Source organism: Pelodiscus sinensis, chromosome 2, assembly GCF_052426305.1.
Source record: "Pelodiscus sinensis isolate ZL-2025 chromosome 2, ASM5242630v1, whole genome shotgun sequence".
Taxonomy (NCBI): domain Eukaryota; kingdom Metazoa; phylum Chordata; order Testudines; family Trionychidae; genus Pelodiscus; species Pelodiscus sinensis.
The window spans coordinates 170,306,758-170,326,917 of record NC_143053.1 but is presented as its reverse complement, the minus strand read 5'-3'; the positions used below and the strand labels follow the sequence as shown (position 1 = coordinate 170,326,917).

Below are 20,160 nucleotides of genomic sequence, written 5' to 3'. Positions count from 1 at the left end.
AAACAGTCCCCCACTGGCTCCGTGCTCTCAGTGGTGCTTTGCTTTTGAAATGTACAAGATCCCTCCAGGGTCATGCATATTTGTATTCATAAGCCAATTTTCCTAAAACAGGTAGGGGAGAGGGAGAAACCGTCACGATATGTATTGATAGAGAGAAGGCTACCTATCAGATCTCAGTATAGGAGACACTGCTTCATTTCCTGAGTTCGTCAAGCTCCAGTGGACTGCCTTTGATGCTTAACAAAAGGAAGATGATTTCTTTAATTGATTTTGGGAATCACTGCTATAACAATTGCAAGAACTACTTGTCTGAGTTAAAAATACAACACTGGAAGCCTTCTCTGATGAGACTAAAAAATTAATCTAATCGGAAACAGGAGCAATATTTAATTGGGAAGAATTATAGTGACACATCCAGCAGGGTAGTGCTGTATGTAGCAGAATGAGATCCCAAGGCAGTGTTCTGTGAACTTCTGAACAAGGAAGGTTGCCCCTAAGGAAGCATTTAATGCTGGGATGCCTTTTCTTGAACATGCATACAATAGAGACTTGGCCTTTTCCCTTGGATATACTTATATTCCCACATTAAAGTTCCCCTGGTAGAAAGAAAGGCTATCATTTGTTTAATATGGTAGCTAGACTATGGACTTTGTGCCAGCCAACAGAGTAAGTTATATTTTTCACTTCCTTTTTGGGTCTAAAAGTGAAAATCACTTTATCCAGGTATTCATGTTGATTCTATATGTCCCACTATCAATGACTGGATTTTGCAAGAGCAATCTTCCAGAGTTGGATATTTCTGAAAAGTCTAGTGTTAGGTTCTTCAGCAAGAAAGGCAAATAGTATATCGCTACTCTCTCTTTCCTGCTTTTATATTGTCCTGGGGAGCAGTGGAAAAAGTGGCAAGGCACACAGCAAAATAATTGCCCAGCTTTGTGAGAAGTCAGGTTCTGATACAGAAGAGGCAGCGGGTCATTGTAGCTGTTACCATTTGCGAGAAGATGTATCACCCGATCATTAAACTGACTTATAATGAGTAAGGCTACTGAAATTGTCAGGTCATAATGACACTGACTCCAAATTGCAGGGGATGGGTGTAGGAACTTATGTGCCAGAAGTTCAGGCTTCTGGTAGGAGGGAGGGAGGATTTCTGAGAAGGGTTAAGTTGGGAATCCCCTTCCACTTTAAATAACATGCTGTAACTCCTGCCTCAGTGAATTACTATGTTCCAGTTTGTGGATGCTGTGCTGTGTCTCTGGTGCCCATTTTCAGGACAGAACTGGAATCTAAGGCTGTGTCTAAACTATATCCCTTTTTCGATAAAGGGATGTAGATTAGGTATGTTGATATTGCAAATGAAGCCGGGATTTAAATATCCCATGCTTCATTTGCATAATGGTGACTGTTGCTTTTTTCAAAACAGGGCTATTTTGAAAAAAACGTCAGTTTAGATGGGGCATTTTCGACAGAAATTCCCCTTTTCAAAAGATCCTATGTTCCTCATTTTTTGAGGAGTACAGGATCTTTAGAAACTGGGCATTTTTGTCAATAATGCCCCGTCTAAACTGCCGGGTGTTTTTCAAAAAAGCTCTGTTTCGAAAAAAAGCAGCAATCGGCATTATTCAAATGAAGCACAGGATATTTAAATTCCAGCTTCATTTGCAATATCAACATGCCTAATCTACATCCCTTTATCAAAAAAGGGATATAGTTTAGACACAGCCTCTACGAACCCTCCTTCATTATCCCCAGTTAGGGTCTGACCTAAATACCACTCTGATTTGTTTGATAATCAGTGGACCCCGTAAACATATCTGATTCTCTGCATTCACCAGTTGAGGGGAGAACTGACAATGAGACAGTGGTCTCTGGCAATGGATTTGATAGGGTGAGATGTGGAAGGAACAACACATAATACTGGACAGGTCTCCTGTGCACTCTGATTCATTGAAGTATGCCTGTGTCTGAGATCAGAATTCCCACTAGGCTCCAATAGGAATTGGATTTTTGTTTCTATTTACTGCCTTAGTGGCCATTTTCAGTTAATACTTGCCTCAGATAAGACTTTGTACCAGATAGTATTATTCTAAGCTCTGGCCTTTGATTGATTTCCCTAGCACTGTATGTCTGTGTTTATTATGAATCCAACATGCTCTAGAAACTGTATGACAGTGTGGTTTGTTTCAACTCACTCTCTCTCTTGAGTCCTGATAAGATAAATTATCCAGAAAAAGATAAGTGAATTTTCTTCTTCCTCAAGTGTTTATGAACACTAACACGATCCTGGATGAAATCACCCATGTTAGCATTTATTCTGACAGGGCATCATGACTGATCATAATTTTATTTTTTTCCCAGAGGACAGGTGGTCTGTTGCCACCTGTGAGTTTTCATGCTCCATTGGGTACTGAGGTGATGTGTTTCTGGAGCTAGTTGCCTGGGAAGGGCCAGTATATTGAGAAGGTTGTGCTTTCAATTAAACACCTTCCCTAGTTAGAAACATGGAATCTTTGACCAATAGTCAAAGAGGAGATAGTAATACTATCTTCAATTTGGACCAATATGCACTGAGGAACCTTCCAGCCTTACAAAATGTGGGTTAAAGGGTTAGAAGTAAATAAACAGTGGGCCAAGAAGAGCCAACACTGAGCCAACAAGGGCCTTGTTTCTCTTTCACAGCTGGATTGCTGTCCCTCTTCTCACTCGTTGGCCAGCTAGAGGGACAGCAATCCATATGTGAAAGGATGTGGAGGGAGTGGTAATATGATATAGATATTGGGGAATGGTGCTGTGTCCAGTGCTGTCTATCCATGATATTTGAGGACAACAGATGGGGAGGAGGATGACAGATATGGCCATCAGAGGTGGAGCTGCTAGTGGAGACTACAAAGACCTAGGCACAATCTTCTATCTGGCATCATTGCTCTAATACAGCTAGAGGCATGGGGAAAGGATTGGTTGTTTACCTCAGAGCCAATTATTTCCTGCTAGGGAAGAGCGGGGGAGGAGGGGAGGGGAGGGGAGGGGAGGGGAGGGGAGATGATCCTGCCTGAAAGAATCAAAAGTGAAGGTGTGGACTGCATTCTACCCACAAAAGTTTTTGAGCTCTCCAATGAGACACTTGACGCTTGTTTTATTCTCTGGAATTTCTCAAGTTAGCTAAAAAGCCTGCAGGGGCACCAAAGGCTGCAAACACCTCAGAAGGAGAAGCAAAGCTGAAAGGAACATCTCCCCAAAACTCAAATGCAGTCCTAAAGCACAACTGGAAATCAGATCGCTGCATTATTGAGCCATACTGCTAGTCAGAAATTTTAAGTGAACTTTGGAATTCCCCTTAAAAGGTTCTTTGACAGGGAAGTTTGGTTGAGCTGCTTTGAAACCTCAGAAATATTACTTTAATTGAAACAGGCGTTAATTCAGATGCACAGTGATAACACTTTATATCTGAGCTTTGTTAACTGTTTCACTGTTGATCAAAGCAAGGACAAACCAAGAGGAGATGTATTATGAAGACCTATACAAATGGACAGACTTTAGTTTGCCCATACTTAACCACAAGGAATCTAGCAGAACCTATGAGTTCATTTGAGAGGAAATGAATCCCACACAGCCCAGCAGAGGTCAGAAAGCATGCATGATCACACTGTGAACACCTGTACTATCTTCTGAAAATGGTGTCACTTTGGAACATCAGATGGGCAGGACTTCCTTTGTGGGTGGTGCTTAGAAGAGGAACACTAACACTCCCCACCCAAGTTTAACCTCTGGCCCCAGTCTCATGGTGATGTACTGATTTAGTGCTACCTAGATTCTGATGTGCTCATTATTCAGAATCTGTTCATCAAAGACTGAGCAGATACACAAAATTAGAAACATCAGTCTTGTTTGCACACAGCATGACGTCCAGCAGGAAAATACCACTGCAGCACATTCTTCAGAAGCAAATTCTCTTCCTTGAGACAAAATTTTATTGAAATGGGAGATCCACCTTTCATCCTTCTTATTTCTCCATCTACTGCAAGGGTTATTTGGCTCTAATTACATTACATCTTACAGAAGCTGTTTCTCTCAACAGGGCCTCATTCCTGCCACGTAGTCTCCATGTAAAGAGAAAACCTATGCCTCTTTTTTGACATCACAATTAATTACTGTGAAAATGACAGTTATGTTACAAAGGAAGAATTATGACTCCCCACACAGAACAATAAGCAGCTACATAAGAGGAAGCAGAAAAATGTCGTAACATAAGTATGTCCATACTCTGTCAGATCAAAGGCCCATCTAGGCCTACCTTGTCTTCCAACAGTAGCCATTTCACCGTGTTAGCTCCTTTTCTAATGGGGATGTTTTTAATCAACTTTTTGTTAATTGGGTTATTTTCACTTTTACATTAAACATTTTGGATAAAACAAACAGATATTTTGTATCCAGAGTACATTTTACAAAAGATGGGGAAATAATTTCTTGGATCTAAACTATTTGAGTGTCTTTAACACATATGCATAGGAAAGAACAGAAAGACTATGGCTAAACCTCTGGAGAGCTGTATTCATATTTAAATCTTGATAGCATTCACTTAATTCCTAGTAGGTTTCAACTCCCACTAGAAAACTGCAATGGAATTTAGTATGATTAGTCATCTCTGATCAGTTTTACCAGTATGGCAAGGAGTATCAAAGGTTTGAATTTTGAGTACCCTGCAAACAGAGTAGATAACAAGGCTTTTGTTACAGATAGTGTGCCATCATAGATGTACCAAAAGCACATAGGACATACCTGGGCACTGTTGTAAAAGATATATTAAATATTATTAACAAATACTACATAAATGGAGCAGCGCAGGAAGGAACACATACATATTATAGTCTATAATGTTAATCTTCTGGCATTGACAAGTACTAAATGTAATGCAACCAAGAAAATAAGCAAAAAAATCAGACGAATTTGCCTTTGCTTTGCAAAGCATAATGAAAATTTTGAATTTGCAATATTAATTTGTGTTAGCTTCTGTTCTCAGTTAATACTGTTGTTCATCAAGAATCACATGACACTGTGTTAAAGAGAGAGCCCCCAGTTTCAGGATGGTGTTGCAGGAAATCAGAATCTGGCCCTTTGTTACAAGTATTGGGCCCAATCCTGTGAGTTTTGTTGATATTAAGACTGCATGATGAAATCCTTTAATTGTTATCTCTCCGTACAATGCATCTAACCTGTTGCTCAAAAGCATGTTCATCCAATCAAAGAATTTAAATACACCCCAATTTTTGTGTGATACAATTACACAAACCAAACAAGAAACTGACCTCTTGCCGTTTGAAGTTTTGAACATATTCTTCAAACTGTTCATCTTTTGTTTCATCAGCTTTTCCTAGCTTTTGGAGAACCTAAATCAGAAAGAAAGGAACAAAAAGAATTGCATTATGTCTAGTAAGTAGAATATTTAGAGTCACAATAAAACAATATCATGGCTTTAACTGCCTCTGTTCTCACCACAGCTGCTATTACGTTTTTATGGCATTTTACTTTTTAGCTGTGCTATGCGCTACATAGTATAATTTGTCTCCAAAGTACATACATGATACTACCTTTGAAAAAAAATAAAGTAAGATTACAGACACAGAACTCTACAACATTTCTGAGGTGGAGGAAAAGAGAGTGTGCATATATGAAATGTGAGGAGTTCTTGCTCCTTTTTTATGAAACAATAAATATTTCTGATGCTGAAAGATCCCAAAGGTTCAACGAAAGAAAGAGGGAGATTTTCTGGAAAAATCATCTTCAGTCTGGGTATGATGGAACAAATATCAAAATGCATAGACCTTTCTTACATCTTATAGGTCATTCTATGTTACAATATTAACATAATCCTTCTTTGTATGGTTTTTAGCAAGAAATAAGAGGGGAAAACTGAAAATTACAAACAATAATTATTTTAAACTTACAAAAGAACTTTTATTTAGTCACCACATTCATTCAAAAGTATGATATTGCAAGTGTTTTGAAAAAAGGCTAGTCATGTGATAATATTTTGCAAAATCATGTGATCCTACTATATATTTTATATATGTTTGACTACTAACATGCACTTATTTTAATATTCCAAACCTCTGAGTAGCTCCAAATAGCCACCATATTTATTTTCAACTCAACCCTACTACAAAAATTCAATTATTTCCCCCAAAACATGGAATTTCTCCAAAATTTTACCTTATTAAATGTGAATACAATGTATGGCAGATATGACAGTACCCTTCAATATCCTGGACAAACTTTAAATTTAATTCAATAAATATTTTAGGAGTTCACAGTATTAAAATGTATATATTCATGTACAATTGAGGGATTATATGTATTTCCATGGGGGGAAGAGACCACACCCCACAGGAACTAAGGTACACAACTCCAACTATGTAAATAATGTAGCTGGAGTCGACATACCTTAATCCGAGCTTGGTGCTGTCTTCACAGTGGGAGGTCGACCAGAGCATTGGCTCCCATCGGATTTCCCTTATTCCTCACAAATTGAGGAGTTCTAGAACCCTCAGACTGCGTCTACACTGGCATGATTTTGCACAAATACTTTTAACGGAAAAGTTTTTCTGTTAAAAGTATTTGCGTAATAGAGCGTCTACACTGGCATGTGCTTTTGCGCAAAAGCATCCGTGCCAGTGTAGATGCTCTCTTGCGCAAGAAAGCTCCGATGGCCATTTTAGCCATCGGGCTTTCTTGCGCAAGAAATTAACGTTGCCTGTCTACACTGGCCTCTTATGCAAGAATACTTGTGCAAGAGGGATTATCCCCGAGCGGGAGCGTCAGAGTATTTGTGCAAGAAGCACTGATTTTGTACATTAGAACGTCAGTGTTCTTGCACAAATACTCACGGCCAGTGTAGACAGGCGGCAAGATTTTGTGCAAAAGCGGCCATTTTTGCACAAAACCTTGCCAATGTAGACACAGCCTCAGTGTTTGATTTAGTGGGTCCTTACTAAAGCTGCTAAATCAAATGCCAGAAGATCGATCTCCAGCACAGCAAGTGGAGATGTGGCCTCAGGGTGTAACACCTCCAGAGAGAAACACCACCCTGAAGAGGTGTTCACCTATACTGTTTCAATTCAAATTTTCCAGAGACCAACAGACAAAGAAAGAAATTTTGGTTAAAGAATCTGCGTTAAATGACATGGGGCCTTCCTTCCCATCCAGTAAACAGGCAGGACCTCTGGTTCAATGGGAGGTCCCATTCTTATGGCAGGGCTGGAAATACATTCATATGCTGAAACCCTGTAAAACAGAGTATGTACTTGTGCTGAGCTGAACCTATGATGTAGGTGAGGCTTGAAGTTGGCCAGAGCACTTGTTGGAGTTGGGGTGATCCGTGATAAGCTTATTAGCATGCATGTATGCTCTACTATTGTGTTAGCAGGCTTGCTCTGAATGCTTTCATCTTACAAATAAATATGCTTGCTTACAAGGAGATATGGGGTAATCTATCTGTGGAAAGCACACTGTGCACCATCTCTGAGGAGAGGAGTGAAGCAATGCTGCTTAGGCGGTCTGTCTTTTGCTGGGGGCATCATTGTGTAGTCAGGGAACTGTGCAGTCTGCAAATACTCTTTGGGAGGGAGATCCAAAAGACATGACAGCTGAAGAGCTGAGAGCCTAGAGTTGCTGGACTACAGAGGGAGGATAGATGTTCAGCTGCCTTGAACTGTGACACAATGATGAAATTACTGATGAAGGTAGGTTTTGACATATCCACTACAGGCAGATGCTGAAGAGATGGAAGTAGGGATAAAAAGCTAGCAGGTTACTGGTTCATCTCAATGGTATTTTGTAAGCCTCTTGTGACTGGTGACTGGGATTATCAGTTTTCCTCATCAAAATCTCACTGACATTCTGTGTGTCACATCTTTGTGTATGTTGTCATAAGAAAGCTGAAATCTTTGACAAAAATGGAGCAAATGAAACGAGCTGATTGAAGTCTAGACAGGAGCTTGGTAAGTGGCCACTTACTAGCCAACAAATAATTATATTTATTTTTGGATGCAAGCCAAGGGTTTTCTCTAGTTCAGCTCAATACAGGAATGTAAAATTCTGCATCTCCAACCAATCTTTTGGTAGATATATGACTGAGCAACTGCCCTTCTAGATTTTCTAAGCAACAGAGGTCTAGGAAAGCCACATGCAGTCCAGATCTTTGAGGATCTGGATTATATGGAAGTTATATGGAACCTGCTGCATTGGGGCACCACTATAACAGGCTACAGCATATTATGCGGAGTGCAAAAGAAAGGAACATCAAAATACATACGACCAAACAATGGGTCAAACTGACAGATTAGCTATGAAGGACACTTGAGGACATTGAATGACACTGACATGACTTAAAAAAAAAAAGAGTGGTCCTGTAGCACTGTTGAGACTAAAATATTTTATTTTATATAAAATGAGCGTTTCTTCATTTCACTTCAATGGGGCATTGGGATTCATCCAATGCCTAAACAGAGAAAACAGAATGCAAAAGAGCCACTGAAATGGCAGGAAAATCCTGATTTCTGACAATTGCCATTGGGACAACTACAATGGGACTATACATCAGTAAGCTACAACTGAAGAAATATGACAACCAGATTGTCAAATAGTTATCTCTACTGACAAGGGGAGCAGGATATGGCAGTTTCTGAAGCATTTGGGGTGAACTATGTTACAGTGTCTAGATATAAGGTAACTATATTTTGTGTGTATTTCAATTGGCTGCTTTTCTATTTGGCAAATTAAAAAAAATGTTTTGCCATGATGATTCTGAGAACAATTCTGCCCTGGTCTTTTAGGTCTCCTGGCCCAGATACCTTTTCAATAATAATGCCTTTAAGTGAAAAGACAGGAAGATGCAAATTTCCTGATTGTTTTGGTTGTATTTTTATATTAGAGTTAAAAACAATTACTCTAATTATTTTACAGATTTAATAAAAACAATTTGTATTTCCTAGTTTTAAATAATGCATAAAACAATTGATAAACATCTGCTTAAATTCTTCCTGTAAGCACTGTTTATTTTCTCTTTAATTCTTAAAAGCAATGGGCTTGATACAGTACAAAAATCTAAAAATAAACATACTTCAAATTTCTGTTAAAAACTTCCACTGAAATATCTCAGAGCATATGGAAATAGACAGAGATCAACAAGACCAACATTTTACAAGTTAGATACCTATTGGAAATCAAGTCATTTATTTAAACATCTACATTTTACTTTCATTTAAAATGTTTAGCCTATTGGCTGGACTGCATAAGAGAATATCAGCCTGCTAGTATTTCCAGCTAATTCATTTAGCCTTTTAGCTTCAATGGTAGACTCTGGCCACACTTCATGACTACACCACGAAGTCATTACATTATAAAATATTAATAATTTAAGTTAACTGGCTCTTAGCACCAAAAATATCCTAATTATTTAATTAATCAGAATTATCATAATTTAATTAGAAAACTACATGCATACACAAATAGCATTTAATCAACATTTAAAACTAGGAGTGAAAAGACTTTGGTCCAGATATAGCCTTGGTTTCATCAGGCTCAGATTCCTTTGCCTGGAATAAGAGTTGTGCCCAATTACACCAAGCCTGAATTTCATCTTTTGTTTCCTGCACTCCTACCACCTCCGAAAGCACAAAGTTATTCTTGGTCCATATTAGTACGTTGCCATTGCTTTCTGGCAGCGCCATTGGCTGACTACTGCAGAATGTTTGCACAGGCCTCAATTTTGATTGATGTGTACGCTACAGCTGTGAAAAAATCCATTTGTCATTTATTCAAAGCAGAATAGCTAACACCTGCCAAACCATTTAAAACACAACTCTATATACTTCAGTGTTTGCCAAAGGAGGACTATGGAAGGCTTGGAAGACTATTGCAGCAAAGCTCTTCACTGATAAATAGCTGCTCTTTGTCCCCTTGATATTTTATCAAGTGACTTCCTATAATAGAGCTACTTCAGGCATGCTTGAGAACTGCACTTAGCAACCATACTGATAGAGTAGATGAATCAGCATCGGTGATGTGCTAGATAGTTTTCAAATATCAAGAAGCATTGACATGTAAAGGCACAGAACCTATCTGGAAAACCTCTTTCATAAAGAGAAGACAGAGAGGGGACATGATAGCAGTTTTCAAGTATCTAAAAGGGTGTCACAAGGAGGAGAGAGAAAAATTGTTTTCCTTGGCCTCTGAGGATAGGACAAGAAGCAATGGGCTTATATTGCAGCAAGGGAGGTTTAGGGTGGACATCAGGAAAAACTTCCTGTCAGGGTGGTTAAACACTGGAATAAATTGCCTAGGGGGGCTGTGGAATCTCCATCACTGGAGATATTTAAGAGAAGGTTAGACAAACACCTGTCAGGGATGATGTAGACAGCTTGGTCCTGCCGTGAGGGCAGGGGACTGGACTTGATGACCTCTCAAGGTCCCTTCCAGTTCTAAGATCCTATGATATCACTTATGAATAGGTGATAACCCTTCAGTCCACAGTGTTTAAGAGACTTTCCTCATTTTTTTCCACCACACAAAATATTACATGTTCAGAAAATGGCACTGGGGAGCAAAGATGACAAATTTACCCCTGCTCAGTCACATAAAACAAGGAAATGAACAATTTTAAAAAGTCAGCTGACCTCACATGCCCTCCTCCTAGACACCAAACATGCAGAGCAAAAATCGCTCTAATGCAATGGTTCTCAATCAGGGCTATGCGTACCTCTGTGAGTATGCAGAGGTCTTCCCCGGGGGTTCATCAGCTCATCTAAATATTTGTCTGATTGTCCAACAAGCTACATAAAAAGCACCAGTGAAGTCAGTACAAACTAAAATTTCATTCTGTTCTATATACTATACATTGAAATATAGGCACAGTATTTATATTTCCATTGATTTATTTTATAATTATATGGTGAAAAGAGTAAAGAAGCAATTTTTCAGCAATAGTGTGTTGTGAAACTTTTGTATTTTTGTGTCTGATTTTGTAAACAAGTAGTTTTTAAAGTAAGGTGAAACTGAAAGGAGTACAGTAGGATGAAAAGGTTGAGAGCATGGCTCTAAGAAACACCCCCAATAACCTATCTTAACTGACCTGTTTAAACTGTGCCCCAGGCTTCCAGTACAATGTTGTTCGACTTTTAGCTAAAGATTCATTCTACTGCAGCACTAAATTTGCTAAATTAATGCTGTAGAGAAAACCAGACTTCTGATGATTAATAACAGCAAATCTCTTTGCTTCTGACTGTGCATTCCAACTGCAGTAATGCTGTTGGTTTACCCCATCTTTGCCTATCTGATCCTTCCATCACTGAATTTTTTTCTGAAATACACTTACTCACTGTTGGACAACATGGTGGTTAGTGACCATCATTCCAGACGTGCGATGAAATCTGGATGTTCCTCACTCCTCAAGCAAATTTAATTGAGCCTCAGCATCAGAGCCCTGGGGCGGTTTGGGGTAGCTGCCTCAATCATCCTATGCATGGGAGGGACCCAGGGAATTGGGGCTGGGCACAGAGTTCCCCTCCCTATCCCCATACTCACCTTGGCCCAGAAGCCTGCTCTGCTCCACCCCACCACATCATGCTATGCCACCCTCTCCCAGATAGAGGTGTTCTGCTTCTCCACAGCAGCAGGAAGCAGAGCGACCAAGCCCTGGGGCACCCCACTTAGCCCCGACGCAGAGAATTGGAGTACAGCAGGCTGGGAGGGTGGCACGGTGGGGTGGAACAGGCTGCTGGATTGCTTTGGCTCCCTGCCACCGCCATAGTGAATCTGACAGGGAGGGGGGTGGTGACCTCTGCTGCCACAGGGGCAGAGCAGGGGTGCCAGCTGGGGAAGGAGTGGGGCAAGGGCTGGGAGGTTGGAGCAGAGGCAGGGTGGAGGTGGGGGCCTATGGCAGAGGAGTTGCCCTCTACCCAGGCCTGGGATACTGGGTGGGAGGTTGCCCCAGGCCCTACATCTGCCTGGGGATGGCTCTGCCAACCAACTTGCAGAAAATAAAATCCTCCACTCCCCCATATCTTGTCCCTTTCTATTTGCTCACCCAGAACAGATATTCTAATACATGCCACCCTGTCTATGCCTATTCAGTTAATGTTGCTCTGTCTATGCTTCTGCCTTCCCCACCTATGGCTGGCTCCAACTCCTTGTTCTCTGCTACTGGCTAGAGATCTTTGCAGCCCCATCCTCTGTCCTGTCTCCACTTTGTTTCCTTACTCCTTGTTTTTCCTTCTCCCTGGTTGATCAGAGGCTGCAGAGAGGAAGGGTTAGTGTTGGAGGCTCCATTGGATTTCTACAACCCCTGCAATTCATGCTGGTCTCCTCTGCGCTTTAGGATACCAAACACTGCAGTGACTGTTGAGGAAGGAGTTATTCCCCTGCATATTTCACTGGCGTTGTAGAGACATAATTTCCAGAGTACCATGGGAAGCTTAGGATTAAAGGCTCTGTACAAATGTAAACTTATTGGCTGATCCATTTTTCTGAGTCAGGAAGCTTGAAGACTTACTTCACTGATGGATGCATTTTAAATCACTATTCGTTAGTGTTTTGTGTATAGTAAAGGGCTGTGATGCATGGGAACAGTTAGTTAAACAAGAATAGCACTACATAATATCCATACAAGCATAACATACTGCAGTGTAGAACTGTTCTATTCATCAAAATGAAAAAACTGGAAATGCAAGCTTTGTACACAGTCTAAATGACAAAATGTGCAAATTATGCCATGGAAAAATGGATGATTATCATAACCTGTTACAGGAATTACAGAACACAGTTATAGATCATTCTGCAGATGACACAAAGATGCACTAGGGAGCTATACGGAACAAATGTCACCATAACACACACAAAGTAAGACACAAGCTTTCTAAACCAGTGATTGATTAGTATATGAAATAATCAACAACCATTTTGAGTGTGAGTGGAGAAGCAGGATTAGGGATGTCAAATTTAGATTTGGCTAACCAAATAGTCAATGCAATTTGCATCAACTATTCGATTACTCGATAAGGGCGCTTCCGCCTTCGAAGCAATCCTCTGCTGACTCCATGCTCCCCACAGCAGTTCAAACCCTGGGTTCTGTGCGGTGCTGCCACTTTGAAATGCCCTGGGGAGCCCGGTGTCAAGCTCCACGCTGTGTTTCAAGGCAGCAGCACCACGTGGAGCCCTTGTTCAGCAGGTGAGTCCCCAGCTGACTCTGGGCTCAACGTGACACTGGCACTTTGAAATGCTGCGTGCAGCGTGGAGCCAGCATTTCAAAGTGGCAACACTGTGTGGAGCCTAGGGTCTGGCCCCAGGCTCCACGCCGAACTGCCACTTTGAAGCACCGTCTTCTGCCCTCCCCCCTTGCCGCCTCTTTCTGACAGAAGCGACAAGAGGGGGAAAGCAACTAGTAAACTAGCCTGTTGACTATATGATAAGCATTTGCTTATCAGATAGTCGACTAGTCATTCACATCCCTAGTATGAATGCAGAATACATTTGAAGACAGGCTTAATCCTGGTTAGTATTTGATGACAATGACAACAGAAACCTGTTGATATTTTCTAAGGTTTATTTAACAGGTATTAAGAGGCATTTTTCTAATTAAAGATGCATTTAAGGATAGTAGTCACTTATTTAACACAACAGTGTATTGTTGGGCTAGGATGGATAGACTTCAAAATCTATGACAAACAGGAGGTTATCACCTGTTCCTCTGTAAATAAACATTAAATCCTTAAATTTAACTGTATCGTACAGGATGGTGACCACCTGGCTGATATGATTATAAAAGATCCAGCAACAAAACTTAGCTAGTCAGCAGGAATTCAAGAATTGGGAAAGGGATGAGCCTCAGACCTCATTTCCCGGACAGAGGGCAGAGATATAAACAGTAGTAGCAATGCTTCTACTGTCTTTCTAATGGCTATTTCTCACTTCTCTTTTACAGCATTTAAAACAGTACTCCCCTCTGCTAATGTCTCATCAAATTCTTATCACATGAATGCTGAGAGTATGCAGAAGGGTGCTGACTACAGCAGAAGGTAAATCCTGGATGTCTTCAAAGAGTTCTGGTTTACTCTGAAAAGTAGCACAATGAATATTTTTCAGAATATTTTACCTAATCAGTGCTCCCCAGCCATTTGTGTCTGACATGCTTGTAAGGCACAGCACAAGACCCAGCCAAAGGAGGGGGTGCTGGAATAGAATAGAGATGAAGGGCCTCACAGGAATGGGACTAGGAGGAGGAGGAAGTCAAAGAGGGATGGCGACCAAAATGAAAAATATCAAGATGCAGTAGGTAGTGAAAAGACGTAAGAGAGTAAGAACCTTGTGCAGGCTGGAGGAAAGCTAGTGAAGAGAAGCCAGCATGAGATTAAGGAGGGCAGAGAGAGAGAGAGAGAGAGAGAGAGAGAGAGAAAGATAAGAAGTCACTGGAGGGCTTCAGGGTGCTAAAATCTACCAGGTTCAGAATGCATACACTAGGACAGTAGTCTCCAACTTTTTTACACCCAAGATCACTTTTTAAATGACAGGACAAGCCAAGATCTAGCGCCCCGCCCCTTCCTTGAAGCCCTCTCCTTCCTTGAAACCCTGCCCTCTCTATTCTCCTCCTCTCCATCACCTGCTATACCCAACCCTTATACTGCTGCTTTTTTTCCCCAATTCTTCTGTAGGAAGAGGTTTTTCCAACACTTGACCTGTCTAGACTGGACCAAATGTCAGAAAACTCCCTTCTTTTGGAAACCCCCTTATTCCTCGTAGAAAGAGGAATATAGAGGTGACCAAAAGATCATGTTTGATCTTCCACTAAAAAAAGCGGAAGAACAAATGCATCCCTGGATGCAGAAGAGTTTTTCTGGGATATCTCTGGAATCCTGAAAAACTCCTGCAGTCTAGCTGTACCCTCACTGGGTTGAAACAGGATGTGTAAGCTCTGGGGTGGGAATGAAGGATTTGGGTGTGGGGAGGGGTGAGAGGTGCAAGCTCTGGGAGGAAATCTGGATGCAGGAGGAGATGAAGAAGGGGACGCTGGTTTGGGGAAGGGGCTCCAGGCTGGGCAGTGTTGGAGTCAGATGTAGGGTTGGGGTACTAAGCAAGCCACAGACTTGTGGATGTGAGGGTTCAGGAATTCGGGTTGGGGTATGTGAGGGGTTCCAGTGTATGCTAGGCTCAGATCTAGGGTCTGGGGGAAGGGGGAGTGCAGGAGCATTATGATGCTGTGGCCAGATGGGGTCTTGGCCCCAGTTGGGGGTTTGTTGACCAGGCTTCATTTTTAAGTAAAATACTGTGTCAAACACAAAAAGTTTCTGCATTGTCCTTATTTATGAGAAGGGCAGGGAACCTGTTTTGAGTCAGGGGTCACTGACCCACAGAAAAGTCAGTTGAGACCACGCAAGTGAGATGCCAAAAAAACCTGCTCCAAAACCCACCCAAGCCTCACTAATGTGGCCCCAACTGTGCTGGTGGAGCAGAGGACATGGTACTGAGAAAGAGTTCTAGTGAGTGCTGGGGCAAGGCACAGGGTGCCAGTGGGGGCAGAGTTCTACAGCTGGGGGCAGGGGAGAGGGAACAGGGTGCCGGGAGGTCAGGGGACAGGTTTCTGCAGCAGGGGGCCAATGGGGACAGGTTTCTGCAGCAGGCATCAGGGTGCTAGTGGGACAGAGTTCTGTGGCTGGGGGGCAGGGAACAAGATGCCGGGAGGCAAGGGGACAGGGTTCTGTGACAGGGGACAGGGTGCCAGTGGGGGCAGAGAGTCCCCTGCACCCGCCTTCTCCCAGGATTCCCACCCCCCCAGGGACCCGGAACCAACTCCCCTCTCTCGCGAAGCAAAGAAGCCCGCGCACGTGCCCCCTTGGAGCCGATCTCCCTCACCCCCCGCGGAGGAAGGAAGCTCCATTGTGCGCCTCCGCCAGGGCCGGCATGACCCTCCCACGGAGCAGAGAAGCCCCCATCATGTGCCCCCTCCAGGCCTGACTTCTCCCCTCCCGTGGAGCAGGGAAGCCTGCTCATGTGCCCCCTCTGGGCCCGACTCCCCCCTCCCACAGAGAAGGGAAGTCCCAGCATGCGCCTCTGGAGACTCACCCGGTAAGTTCCCAGCCTGCCACAGACTTGGGTCAAGGAAGCAGCCAGCGCATTTCCGGAACCCCTGGAAGTGACGTGCCGCTACAGGACTTCTGCCCACCCCATGGGAAGCTGCCACTACCTCCACTGTTGCTCAAGGTAGATAGTGGAGCTTCTTGTGGGTGAGGAGAAATGGGGGGCCCAGAATGCCTCGCGATCGACTGGTCAAGGCCTCACTATCGACCAGTCGATTGCGATCAACTGGTTGCTGACCACAGCACTAGGAGGAGAGAGCTGAATAGAAAAAAAGAGAGAAGGAGGAGGAGCCAAAGAGGCATCTCAAAGAACTGGAGGAGACGCCTACTCCGCTGCCTTGGGCGACAACAGTTTCTGCATCTGTTGGTGCTGCCGCTTCATGCACAGACCAATTTGATCGTTTTTGACTGAACAAGAGCATGCTGTAGCATCCCAAAAGTAACAGCCCACACAGCAACAGCATAACCAACGGCCTCTTATTGCATCCCAAACAAATCACAAGTCCACTCTGGTGAATCAATGAAAACCCAGACAAATGATACTGCTCCCATCGGATACTTGCTCACTTGGCTATTCCCATTAGTGTGCCTACTGAAAGAATATTTAGGTCAGCAGCAAACACAGTCTCACTGCACTGATGTTTAAATCTATCCAACATAGCATATCTTTCTTTTATCCAAACATTCAATTTCTGTCCCCTTGACATTTAGTACTGACCACAATCAAGAACAAAAACCTAACCCAGGTAATCAGAATGGTCATAGTAGCACATTCCCAGTGCTTTGGACAGAGCACTCTATGGAAGAGTTATTACTGCCAAAATCTCAATTAAAGATCATAGAACCATTGGCAGGTGGATGGCATATATGATCTTAATAGAATTTGTCCAGCTCTAAACTGCATGGATCTATGACTAATAATTTCATAACCAAAATGAAATCTAGTACAAAGTTTCTCTTTTTACACAACAAAGTACCATGAGGAAAATGACTCAGCTTAGAGGTATTAGCTGCAGAAACAGAGGCCAGGTCATTCTTACCCCCTACCCTGGCACCTCTCTCTGCAATGGGAAGCAGCCGCCATCCTTTCCGTCCTGCACAGGTCTGAAAGGCTGCTCCTGGCCATGCTCTGGTGTGAACCCTGGCACTAATTGTGGGAAGGGCTGCGACTGCATGCCCTCTATGTTGCCTTGAGAAGATGCAGTGCCATGTACCAGGAGAGGCGGACACATCCCGGGGGCCCAGCCAGGTATGGAGGGCGGAGAGCACTGGGTAGGGAGGTTTCGTTCTGAACCACTCTGTCTGTGTCTGTGTGCACTCTCCCCTTGCAAGCCTTAAAAATAAGAAGGTAAATAAAAAGGCTCCAGGTTCTCAGTATTTCTTTTAACAGGGGCTCATCCATTGATCATCCCAGTCTTTAATCAATCACAGTATCTATTTTGCACCGTCATGTTACTTTCTGCAGTTCAGCTGATGAAGTATTGGGGAGGGAAGCAATATATAAATAAACCTATTTTTAGATCTGAAGTAATGGTGCTTTTAAATCATATTTCAGGCTTAAATCCATAATGTGGCATCTGATTCTTAACTGCCAAATCTAGTGATAGAACTTTCTCTGAGTTTAGGCAAACCCTGATGTCCAAGGTGCCTTCGGTTTTGGCACAAACTAGGGAAGATAATTTGAATATGTAGTTTCCTTGTTAGAATTACATGAAGTTGGTCCCAACTTGATTGTTTATTAGCTTTGGAGATTTAGAGCAATCATTCCTGGTCCTTTCCACATTTATAGCTGAAATCCATAATGGACATAAGGGCACTGTGCAAATGAAGGCAAGAGTCTACATTATTGTTTAAGAGCTAGCTCTAGACTCAACAGTTAGCTGCACACCATGCCACACAATCTTTCACCACATTCAGATTGTCCTAGCCATGGCACCCTGATTTCAGAGAGACAGCCGCTCACTACTTTGAGATACATATTCCAATGCACTGAAATGTGATGCTTTTCCTATCTTACATTTCAGATTCCTAATGCAGCATCACATCCCTCACGCACTGTGGCTTATCTGATGAGGTAGCATCAGTAATAATCATACACCTCTGGGAAGTTACCAAACCATCTTTCAGAGCAACACTATCTCATATATCACTTATCCACGCTATCACTCACCGCTGAATGAAATGGCAAAGTGGTTCAGACTTTCAGAAAGCTCATGGTAAATATCCAAATCAGAATGAAAAAATCAGACGGAGCACATCCTGGTCCATACATTTAAAAATACAAGATGTATTTGAAATCACAAGCCAAGGCCCCCAAGGTATTTAAGCACCTAACTCCTACTGATTTCATTGGCAGCTAAACATCTAAACTTCTATGAGAACGCCTGTGAGATTGCTCCTTCTCCAAAAAATATACTGATCCAGATCACTGCTTGATGATTTATAAAGAGATTGTGGGGTGGCATATTTTCATAGCTATCCATAAGCATCTTGAGGCACTAGGTCTCTGAAACAGTAATTACAGGAACAAACTTATATTTTAAAAAGAATGTGTTAGTCAAATATTGCTGGGAAAGAATTAGTCTTCTAGAAGAGTCATCAAATTCGCTTTCACTCTTAAATTACCTTAACAAATTCCAAACAATAAATGATTTTAAAGGTCCAATGGTGTGTTGTAGAAACATCAAAGATAATTAAAAACAGCTCCAGTAACATACATTGCTTACATTTCTATTTTTACATTGCTTTTCGCAAGGATATTTGCATCAAAATGGTAGTTTGTGAGCTCTTGCGGCTTATTCTCCACCTGAGATCATAACCTTCTGGGTATTAGATAAATTATTGCAATGTTTAAAGAAGGATTATGACTTCAGGCAGGGAATAAATAGCAAGAGTGGAGTAATTGTTCAAAAAGATTCTACTTTCATACCTATGGCAACAATAAAAAACTAGAGAAAAAACTGCAGATGCTAATAGTGATAGGATATTTTCATAGATATTTTTTACTTGATGGACAAAACAGCAGTGAGAGTGATTGTCCAAGAGCAAGTTGAAATCACGTCAGGATAGCATACCTCATATTGCTTTGTGGAAGGGAGGAGTGGGCTGGCAGGCAGTGGTTGGACAGTGAAGTGGATAAGGCCTTGTATGTTGGCACAGAATGGAATTTCATTTTTATTGCAGTAGAGCCTAGTTTTCTATTATAGCAGGCCTTCTTGGGCAGATGTATTATGATTGACACCATTATTATTTAGGTCAGTGGTTCCCAGCCTTTTTCGGTCCCCGTGCCCCTTTGGCTTTTAGTAAACCTTCCTATACCCCCTATTCAATATGAAAGGAAATAAATTCTAGACTCTAGAATCCACAACGTTTTTCACTAACACTACTACTTTTGGAATATTTCAATTAGGATAATCTAGTTATTTACCAAATATTCCCTGTACCCCCTTGACAAGCTTCTTGTACCCCCTGGGGGTATGCGTACCCTAGGTTGGGAACCCCTGATTTAGGTGATCACATCATAATATTTTTCCACAGGACCACTCCTTCATTCAATACACTGTATGCACCTGCTCTGGAGTAAATCGGGGTTGTATAGTAGATTCTTGTCTGAAGGCCCCTTGACTCACTTATTGCAGAGGTAGGAGTGTGACGGAAGAAGAGGATTTCAGGAAGAACAAGGATGGTCTTATGAATAAGACCACAGAATGCTGCTCTGGAGAACTGGATTTTTTCCCATGTCTGTGCACAGGACTCCTACATGATGTTGGGCAAGTCACAAACTCAATTTTTCACTGGTTGTCACTACACTATCTTCTTCATTTTCTGGATGCTCAACTAGGGTATGTCTAAACTACATGCCTCTGTCAGCAGAGGCATGTAGATTTGTTTGTTCAGCAAAGGCAAATGAAGCCGCGATTTAAATGATCGCGGCTTCATTTACATTTACATGGCTGCCGCACTTCATTTACATTTACATGGCTGCCGCCGCTAGTCTGGACGTTCCCCCTGTCGACATCAAAGCCCTTTGTCGGCAGCC

At 42.1% G+C, this 20,160-nt stretch overlaps 1 protein-coding gene across 3 annotated transcripts in view; it reads right to left on the bottom strand.

Annotated features, from left to right (window-relative positions):
* Positions 1 to 20,160, bottom strand: part of AMPH (amphiphysin) — a 181,794-nt gene that overhangs the window by 108,473 nt on the left and 53,161 nt on the right. For all 3 annotated transcript variants that reach the window (XM_089776541.1, XM_006124072.5, XM_006124073.5), the window contains exon 2: positions 5,304 to 5,384. In XM_089776541.1, the coding sequence (XP_089632667.1) occupies positions 5,304 to 5,384 (81 nt within the window). The remainder of the gene's footprint in view (positions 1 to 5,303; positions 5,385 to 20,160) is intronic.